The 10,364-nt window shown below is 41.5% G+C and overlaps 1 protein-coding gene and 1 long non-coding RNA gene across 3 annotated transcripts; one reads left to right on the top strand and one right to left on the bottom strand.

Annotated features, from left to right (window-relative positions):
* Positions 1–2,538: 2,538 nt before the first annotated feature.
* On the top strand, positions 2,539–4,984 carry LOC146965116 (uncharacterized). Its single transcript, XR_015034583.1, has 3 exons — positions 2,539–2,553; positions 2,774–2,889; positions 4,969–4,984. It is a non-coding gene; the product is annotated as an uncharacterized LOC146965116 (long non-coding RNA).
* On the bottom strand, positions 4,530–7,137 carry LOC146965115 (gap junction alpha-8 protein-like). 2 transcript variants are annotated; one of them, XM_085764579.1, is made up of 3 exons: positions 6,969–7,108; positions 5,352–6,431; positions 4,530–5,207 (listed from the first exon to the last, which is right to left on the bottom strand). In XM_085764579.1, exons 2-3 carry the CDS (start codon positions 6,414–6,416, stop codon positions 4,971–4,973), a joined length of 1,302 nt encoding a protein of 433 aa, XP_085620705.1. In that variant the 5' UTR covers positions 6,417–6,431; positions 6,969–7,108; the 3' UTR covers positions 4,530–4,970. The 2 variants fall into 2 exon arrangements, with proteins under 2 accessions (XP_085620705.1, XP_085620704.1); XM_085764578.1 differs by having other exon boundaries at positions 4,530–6,431; positions 6,969–7,137.
* Positions 7,138–10,364: the final 3,227 nt, after the last annotated feature.

The raw sequence follows: 10,364 nt of genomic DNA, 5'->3' as shown, positions 1-10,364 counted from the left end.
TACAGGAAGTGAAGACATAGTGTGGTGGCCATGTAGGTGAAGTGGGTTTTTTTTGTTTGTTTGTTTGGTTGTTGGTTGTTGCAGAATAAGTTGTCTACTGAGTCACTACTCAGATCCCCCTCTGATTGCATTCTGCCTGAATTTGATCACGTCCACCAGAGTGTGAGAGGCCTTAAATCACATTAAAAACATGATTCTCAGTGTGTATCAGGTAATATCTGTCCCTGCCCCCTGAGAATGAAAATGCAAACTGAACAAGTGAAACTGAGATCCTGTCAGCCCGTATCACATGAACATGAGACCGTGGTCGCATTCTCACATTTCTTTTCTGAAGTCACTACTACTAGTCTATATCCGGAGGTTCAAACTGTGGCATTGTCTATAAAGGTTGCTCCGTCTGGTTAGGTGAGTTATGGATGAATAATCAAACACAGCAAGCCACACAGTGGAGTTACTGTTTCCAAGTTCCACTTTCCCAGTTTGTGTGAACTCACAGTCACGTTCCTAAGATTAAAAGACAATAAAGACTTTCTTTCGGTGTTTTGCTTTTCCTTTTACGTTGTAGTGTACCTAGCTCAGTGGACCTGCTTTAACTTGCTGTCAGTCATGGAAACTGCAAGCATTTAGTAAGCACTTGTCATGCCCCATTAATTAAGTAAAAAACTGAGGGACATTTACTCCACAGCCACCTTTCACACACACACACACACACACACACACACACACACACACACACACACACACACACACACACACCACATTCTGGTGCACTTTGTCAGCCCACTACTTTACATGAGTCAAACGGATTTAAATAGCCTACCCTGCATGTCAGTTGGGTATGTTGATAAATGTATTGCTGTATATAGATATAAAATATGTTTGTGTATGTATAATTGTAATCCTTCCACTCCTCCAGTTACTAAGAAGTGATAGGAAGAATAGGAATAATAAGATAATGTTTTACAGGTGCTGAAATAATCTCAAATGATCAGATATAAAGTAATACCAAACTATTGCAGCCACTCAATAACATATTGGTTCAGATCTTACTTTGTGTGTCTGTGTCTTTAAGGTTCCCTGTGTATCTCAATGGGCTTTATGCACAGCATATGCAAGAAAGGAAATAAATGAGCTGGCTTATTTCAGGAAATAGTGGAGCTGTGCATAAAGCCCATTGTTCCACCATTCATCCACCCATCCCTCTATTCATTCCTCCATCCATCATGTGTCTGTGTACAATTGAGTCTTATTTCAGTCCGATATGATCTAGGAGTCTAATTTATTCCAACCAACACAATAATGCCACCTAGTGGACTGGTGCTTTGGTTACATCTCCAATTCTTTGTGGGTAAACACATTTTTTCCCCATTGTTTTCATCTAGGTCAACTTAAGGAATTTTACTGTGTAAAATGTAAATGTGTCTGATTAGGTTTGATTGTGTGTTACAGGCCTTTGACAGACTCCTCTGAACTGTGTGTTACATGTAGGTGTTATTATGTATTTTGGGAATAGGCAATACATATATATATATACACACACACACACACACACACACACACACACACACACACACACATATGTAGGCCACTAGAAATGTTTCCTGAATGCATCTTTGGTCCATTCACACCTGAGCTTGGTTCTGTCCACCTGTGATCAGATCACCTGACATCTCGGAAGGTGGTTGTCAGATACCGTTCCTCCCGAGTTCATTATGACAGGAACATTATAATATTCATTCATCGTCACCACTCTCACATTAATGCATTTGATTTCTCTACCTACAAGCAAAGCCCTGTGAACTTCAGCCTGTTATTCCCAAATTCACCATCACCAAACTGGGAAGAACAATGTCTGACAGCTGCGCATGTGGTTGTTCCCTTTGACCATTTTTACTTACCATTTCTAACCCTTTTTACTGACTTTTCCACCCACATCAAAGTAAACCTTTCAAATTTCACCCTGTTATTCACAAGGTAAACATAATAACAGGGCAGAAAGGTATGTGATGCCTTAGTTTGATTTCAGCGCCCCCCTGCGGTCCTACAACCTATTACTTGGTTGACATGTGCTTCATTCGAATTTCTATGTGTGTATTTTGAATTAAAAGTTGTGATGATACAAGTAAATAGTTCTTAATTTAGATTTTTTTTTCTACCCACATTTGCAGCGCTCCCTCTTGATGACACCCATACACACCCACCCATTCAAAATAGCAATGCTATTTAAATGAAATGACTCGATGCTTTAAAATTGTGTTTTTAGTATACTTTGTAACCATGGAGTAGATGAGTGGGTGGTGTATGGATCAGGTATTGATCTCTTAATAATCAACACTCTCATCATTCTCTTTTGAGAGGCCAGAGCTCCTGGTGGTTGTAGTTGTGAACTACACCCACGGATGAAGACGCCAGAAAGTTGAGACTGGAAAACTGTGTTTTGCAGAGAAGCACTGACACAACACTTCTAGACCACGTGTGACTTTTTATTGCGTTGGTTCACATCCCAAAAGAAGATACTGCCACACATCTATCAGCAAAGAAGACTACAAGTTAGTAAAAAGGATTTGTTTTCTTTCCAAAGATTAATCTTGTCTTCTTACAAACATACAGGCAATGCAATATTCTTAAAATACAAAAAATCATACATTACCAGTCATATCGAAGTACACAAGGACCAGCATCATGCTTTGATTGAAACATTGTTTAATAATGCTTTTATGTATTCAACTATTAGGTGATTGGTTGAAGGCGCTCTTTGACTCGGATTCCACAGCATTGGATTATGGGAGGCGAAGGGATGGCTGGGGGTCACAAAGGGGTCAAAGCTGCCTTCTCTCTCAGAGTTTCTCTAGAGCCATTTGATCATACCCCCGAAACCAACACTGTGAGGTGTGTGTGTGTATGTGTGTATGTGTGTGCATGCATGCACGAAGGCACATGTATAAGCATAAGCTTGTGCTGTGTCAGTGTGTCCATGTCTGCAAGCATGCTGCTTTACGCACTAGTATCTTCTTTAACCTATCATGTTAATTCCTGTTATTTAAATATTTGAGCTACATAGAGATGTGTTCCTATTGTGTGTATGTATGTGAGTGTGTGTGTGTGTGTGTGTGTGTGTGTGTGCTGAGGGGCTGCATACAGAAATGAAACTCAGATTTAAAAAAAAAATAGCAAATAAAACATCAAATTCACAGAGGTCCCAGAGCAATACAAGCTCTTGCTACAATCTTACAACATTTGAGAAGTTACATTTACAGATAAGGCACACAGGAAATCATACAGTGGCAGCTGTTTGAATAAACAAAGCCAGTGAATGTGAGAGGAAGATTTGGCATACTTTAAGGCTTAATGCACTTTGTATTCAATGATTTGCGAAGAAAAAAAATCTTCTTTACTCCAATAATTGCTTGATACCACAGCAAGGGCGTTTTTCTGTCTTTACTCTATTGAGGTTGTGAGATGAAATCAATCTTGTGATCTTAATTATAACTTATGTGATTCCTCTAGACAGTGAAATAACTAAAAACAGTTGTTCTGCACATTATGTACATTATTAGACAGGAGATAGGGCATTATGTACAGGGGGAGTTGCCCCTAGTTGTTTGTTTCTCTCTTTGAATTTGAAAGCATGTCACAACTATGGTGTTTTCTCGCAGGGTAAGGACCGACTATGGTCACATAAAATCAAGTAGAAAGATTTTTTCACAGCCAGGTCAAGGATGCTTGTTTTCATTGATGAGCGTGGTTTCTTTTATTGTCTCGCCTCCAACAATACTTTGTGCTGATGGTGCATGATCTTTATCGCCCGGACGCCTGTTTGTACAGCACGAAAAGAGAGGATTTGGCCTGAGGTCGCTACTATAGTTCATTCTCTGATAGGGCAAAATGAGCCCTGCTCTCTTCCATGGACAACTGATATCACAGTACACCGTTCTACGTAAAAGCTACAAAACATAAGCAAATCTAAAATGCAGAGATGCAGGTTCACATTGAAAAAGACATTCAACATGTGGTCTTTTTTTTTTGTTTGTGTGTTTTTTTTTTCTTTCCTCACTAACTCAGCTCTGGCTGTGCTACCTGGTATATAAACATGAAAAGGAGAGAAATGCTGTGAAATTCATGCACATCTCTCTTCACTTGAAAGAATCCTGTGTAAATGGATGCATAGATGAGGTGTTATGAGGGTTAAAGGCCTTGCACAGAGTCTTAAACCTCTGAATGTGCAAAAAAAAAAGAAAGAAAGAAAAAAAAAAAGGTACGCTCTTCTCAACCTAAAAAATGGACTTTTCTTCTTCTTTTTCCCCCAAAGAGCTGGATACCTGAAAATGTACCGGCCATCTCACCCACAACGTTTGCAGCCACATGCTGCATTTGCAGAATGTGGCCATCTGAATGGGAATGAAAGTCAGTGCCTAACTACAGCGAAATTACTGATTTGCAGACACACAAGTATATTATAACTCTCTTTTCCCTATCCACTCAAACCCCATGTAAAAATGTCTAATCCTCCATTGTATATGATTAAAACTCTTTCAATAGAAAAAGATGTTTTCTAAAAATTGAACATGGATTTTCATCAAGTAAAAACATTTCCCACCTGCATGTGTCCTTTCCACATTTTTAAATATAAGAACACGCTTAATAAAAAACCTACTCCTCCCCTCTTTAACTTCTACTTTTTATGATATTTATTTTTTATCACAAACACTCAGATTTTGTCGTTTGGTAGAATTGTTGCCCGTGTCTTCAAGGTTTTAATCTATCCCTGTTGATTTGGTTTGTCATCCACTTGGTTTTTTTTTGACCTGCCTGTTCAAGAGTGTGCGTCAATTTTTGTTTTGTTTTGTTCAGTTTTTTTTTGTTTTTTTTGAGTTAGGTGTGTGTGTGTGTGCTCTTGCTTATGTTGAACATTTTGTGTGTGCAGGTGTACATGCGCTCTCTCTCTCTCTCTCTTTCTCTCTCTCACAGGTTCATACGGTGAGATCGTCTGACCTGGCCCTGCTGCTGGCTTTGCTCAGTCGGCTCAGCGGTCTGGTGTCTTCTATCGTATCCGCGGCCTCCATCACTGCCTCCATCACTGCCTCCACCGGAGTTAACCCCTCCCTGTTCACTGCCTCCTCTACCTCCACATCCTCATCCACAGCCGCCTCCTCCTCCACCTCCTCCTCCACCACCTTCTCAGCCTCCACCTCTGCCGGCTGCACGGCCTCTAACGGCTGCACCACCACCGCCGGAGGCACCACCTCTACCGGCTGCATCACCGCCGGCGGCGGCACCACCTCTACCGGCAGCATCACCACCGCCGGCGGCACAACCTCTACCGGCTGCACCACCATGGGCGGAGGCACCACCTCTGGCTCCTCCTCGTGTAATGTCACCCCCGGTGTCTCGGTGGTCTGGGCGTAAGAGGGCAGAGTCTCGTCATACACCTTAGAGATGTCCTCCATGGGCAGCACCTCCTCCGCCTTCTCCTCCAGCCCCTGGAAGGGTGGGGCCCCTCTGCCAGCCTCCATGCCCACCTCAGCCAGTGGGTAGAGGTGAGTTACGGGGGGAGCTTTCTCCTCCTCCAGCAGCCTGTAACCTTTCGCTCTCTGCAGGGAAGGCACAGCTAAGGGGGGCAGACTCTTCCCCTGTAACGGCAGGGGGGCCGACCCCTCGCCTTGGGCCGGGGCCGGAGCCGGCTTACGAAAGACAAAGCGAATCTTCTTCAGGCCCAGGTGACTGATCTCCACAAAGTTGAGGAAGAGCGAGACACAGGCCACAGCCAACATGAAGATGATGAAGACGGTCTTCTCCGTGGGTCGGGACACAAAGCAGTCCACCGTGTTGGGGCAGGGCCAGCGGCTGCATTTGTACAGTGGCAGGATGCGGAAGCCGTACAGGAAGTACTGGCCCACCACGAAGCCCACCTCAAACAGTGTCTTGAAGATGATGTGGCAGATGTAGGTCCTCAGCAGGGTGCCCTCCAAGCGGAACTTCTTGCTTCCTTTTGTGCTGGTCTCCTTTGTGGTGCGGACGCTTCCCTGGTCGGGCGCCAGTGGGAGACGCTCCTCGCTCAGCTCCTGCTGCCGGCTAAGTTCTGCCTCCTCACGCTCTTTACGTTTCTCCTCCATGTGGACATGGTGCACGGCGTGACCCACGTACACCAGAGAAGGTGTGGACACAAAGATGATCTGCAGCACCCACAGGCGGATGTGGGAGATGGGGAAGGCCTCGTCGTAGCACACGTTCTCACATCCAGGCTGCTGCGTGTTGCAGACATAGTCAGACTGCTCATCGCCCCATACAAACTCCGCCGCCGTGCCCAGGATGAGGATACGGAAGATGAAGAGCACCGTGAGCCACACCCGGCCGATCACCGTAGAGTGCTCGTTAACTTCCTCTAAAATATTACCCAGAAAGCTCCAGTCACCCATGATCGGTCCGTAGCACTGCAGAATGAAGGGTGGGGTAGGGAGGGACATAGAGGGTGCAGATGGACAGGGAGGGTGGGGTAGGCAGGACAGACAGGGGGAGGGGAATAGAGAGTGCCAAAAAAGTAAGAAATGTAGGCGAGACAAATGCAATAAAGTAAAAAAACAAAAACCTTAGCTCCAATTTCTTGCTATTGCATGTGTTTTTGTTCAAAAATCTGGAAAAGCTGAAACTTTTAAAGCTCTGAAACAAAGGCTTTTGAATCCAATTGGTTTTCATTGTAAGAAGATATAAAACTATTTTCCCGATATTTAATTCAAACTTTTAGCAAGACATCGACTTGGCTGGAGTGAGGGCTGCTTCTCAGAATAAAGATGACAAACTATGTTGGACATGAACAAAGTGCAAACCAAAAAATCTCACACTAGCTGTAAAACAAATTCCACAAAACAACTCACGAACAAAAACCAATAAAGGGAGATCAATAATTAATATATAGTACCCTCCTCTCTAAGGTATGATATAGGTTAAATGTAATCAAATGGGCAACTTGCCACAGCTGCGGCTCCGGCGAAGTTGAGTCCTGTCCCGTTCTCTTGGCACCCGGCAGGGAAAAGTGAACTTTTTTCTGCCCTCTTTCCCACCTAAAGCCCTGTCCTTGTCGCCCCACTGAGCAGATGTGAATGAATCGGCTCTGATGGTTGGTTTTTAGTTTGCTGCAATATTTAAGCTTGGAGCCAGACGGCCTTTATTTGCCGGGCGACGTGTGGTGACGCAGGAGACAATAGGATCAACGGAGCCAGAGCAGGGATGTATGGGAGCAGGCCTCAGGCTCCCACACCAACATGGACACTGTACAGCCGGGGCACCGGGTCCATGCACAGCAAGTCCAGCTCCATGCATGCAACTTCCTCACACATGTGTGCTGTATGTAGAAGCACAGATACAGTAGATGAAACAACAACAGCAGCTGATGTGCCTCCAGCGGCACTGCCATGGCCAACATTAGAGCAGAGAGCCAGGTCAGTGACAAACTATCAGCTCAGGCACAGGGATGAAGGAGAGTTTATGTCCTCGTGCATTAACGCCGGACATTGTTGTTTATGCAACAATTCAGTCAAGGTAGCAGTTTCAGAAATGAATACAATTAAACGTTCTCATGTCAAACCCTGAAAATGTTTTTTTTTTATTTTTCACCGGTGGAGGTGATGGCCAGTTTTTTCAAATGTTTTTATTTTATGGATGACTGAATAAATAAAAATTTGTTTCTATTAAAGTATTATCCAAACAGCTACAGCAGGCTGCATGGACACCACAGATTAATATTATCCTCAATCCCATGTATGAATTTTCAAATAAGGTCCATTTTGAACAACTTTGAGTTTCACTATAAAAATTTGATCTTTATTTCTTTGACAAAATTCATAAATCACTGACAGACATTTATTGTAGTTACTGTAATGGTGGAACCAGAGTTAGTAAATAGTAAATAGTCATTGAATAGATTATGACACTAATTTTATCCCAGGTTTTTGAGACAAACTTAATCAAATTAAACAGCAAAATTAAAACAGTTTACCTGTGCACCTGGATATTTCATGGTGTTATTGAGTCATTTCATGGACAATGTACATTCTTGATGATATGTGGAGTGCAAACAGGTTTTGAATCTGCAAATATGGACAAAATAAGAATAGATGAAATTCTTCTTATCTTATTATTTTATCTAATCAGATCCTTCACTGATTAGACAACAGAAAATGTCACACTTTGTGGCAGTGCTTTGTAAACAGAGCAAATTCCTCAGTTAAATGGTTGATAAATTGAACGTGAGTTTTCACATGGTCGATAACTCTGTCCACCTCTGTGCGTTCATTTGTCTGTGCGTGTGTATCATCATATCTGTGTCACTTAGCAGGAATGTGAAGAATGTGAACCACAGAGTGAAAGAACATAGCCTAGTGAAATGTCTCTATTAGGGATGTTAGTCAAATTTTTCCTGGCTCGGGAAAGAAAAACACACAGCAGCGATCTTTGATCACTGAATCATTCCACAGATGCTTAAAGAGAAGTCACAGCAGTGGCCAGAGAGTTTCGTTTGAGGCTCTGAAACCTCCAGATTCTCATTATTGAAACAAGGTTTGCATCGATTTGGCAAGTAAGTTAGATAACTTATCAATAATTCAACAAAACCATAAAATGTGTGACATGTGTCTTTGATTAATGAACTTTACTGGAAGTGCACTTGTTCACTTCTTCACAGTTTATCACCTGACACATATACAGTTGAAAATACAATTTGTGCATGCTAAGATATGAATGCACACAAGAACAGCAGTATTATTTTTAAAGCTATTTTATGGATTTACAATTGATTTGTATGATTATTATCATCCTAATATGATTGAAGACACTAAGTACTGATTTAAATTGAATACTGAGGGGGTAACACAATTTATATTATTAATTATGTGTTAAAGCAATACCAATAAGCGCTAATTAACTTGCCCTAAGCAATGATTGTCACTGTTTGCTTCCCTTTTTTTCCTCAAATATTTAATAATACAATGTTGTCTTTAAGTTAACACATCTGTCTTTTTAAGAATTCTCTCTCATAACAGTTAATCGAAATATGCTTTAAAAAAAACTTTAAATAACTAAATATGTGTGTCATATTTTTTTAGTCTCATATACATACAATACGATTTTCCCATGGAAGTATTTTTCCTAGAAAAAAAAATTGCTGTGACTTGTTTGTCAAACTGGGAAAATGAGACAGATGACTTTTTAAGCTACTGACTGATGATTTTGACATAACAAATGTTGCTTTATTAACATTAAGCAGAAGCTTAACTATGTCTAAATGCTTCAGTGCAAATCTGCAAATCTCAGTAATGTAGAACATCTTGAAACACAACACAACTTCACTATCGTGAAAAACAGACCTGCTGTGTGTCACCAGTGTGATTTCTCTTTGCAGTCAACAGTTAATACGTTCAGTACAAACCTTTCCTGCACCTCTGAAAAGTTTATTTGAAGAAAACTTTTGTTGGCCTGTTATCTAAACTGTTGAAAACTTGTTCTGCCGGTACAACACTAATGTACCAAATCGAAAGAAAGAACACAACAATTACATGGCAGCCAGAAACAGACAGTTTATTTATACTTTCAAACTCATTTCCCTTTGCAAAGAGGGTTGGGGTTAGTTTTCAGGTTTCCATGGTTGTTACATGCTCCCAGGACCCAGGGTTTCATAAGGTGAAAAAGATTTGAACAATGGCAATTTGTTTATAAGCTCACATTACTGATATTTCTAAATTAGTTATCTCAAATATTATGCTCCCTTATCTTTTAACTGAACCTATAAATATGTTCTGCTTTTTTTCTCAAATCTCAAATGAGAAAATTCATCAAATTATAAGGTTGCTGCTTTTTAAGGTGGCGTGGTCTTCTGTATCCATTGAGTGTTTGTGAATCAGTGTGACAAATTGTGGGCCTTTAAAGTATTGATTAACTTAGAAAATAGTGTCCATTTTAATGTATAAACAGGAAGGAAGCACACAGAAAAATGTTGTGTTTTTTACTGTTGTTACAAATATATCAGTGGTCAAAATTAACAATCATTCATCAATAGAAGTCATCACTCCTTATATGGATGTATCTCCTATCTGCCCATCTCATTACGGCACGCCCCCTCTGTCTCTCGACCAATAGCGTTCACGGTCCTAGGTGACATCAGTGGGCTGGTAAACTAGAAAGTCCACCTCTTGATGTCTGCTCTCTGATCTGTTGGTTAGTGGCAGATTTGGCCTCAAAACTGAGCGCCACTGATCCCACGGCTTTTTAAAGTGGATGATGTCATCTTAGAGCAAAAGCCAGAGTGAGGCACTATCTTGCCGTGTTGAGAGTGTCCCCAAATCATTTTGCTACAGTTTCTTTCTGAATGACAT

The sequence above is a fragment of the Trachurus japonicus genome, chromosome 21 (assembly GCF_045865225.1).
Source record: "Trachurus japonicus isolate A0001 chromosome 21, Traja_1.0".
In the NCBI taxonomy this organism is placed as follows: domain Eukaryota; kingdom Metazoa; phylum Chordata; class Actinopteri; order Carangiformes; family Carangidae; genus Trachurus; species Trachurus japonicus.
The sequence above is the reverse complement of the archived record's forward strand: the minus strand, read 5'-3'. Positions and strand labels throughout refer to the sequence as shown.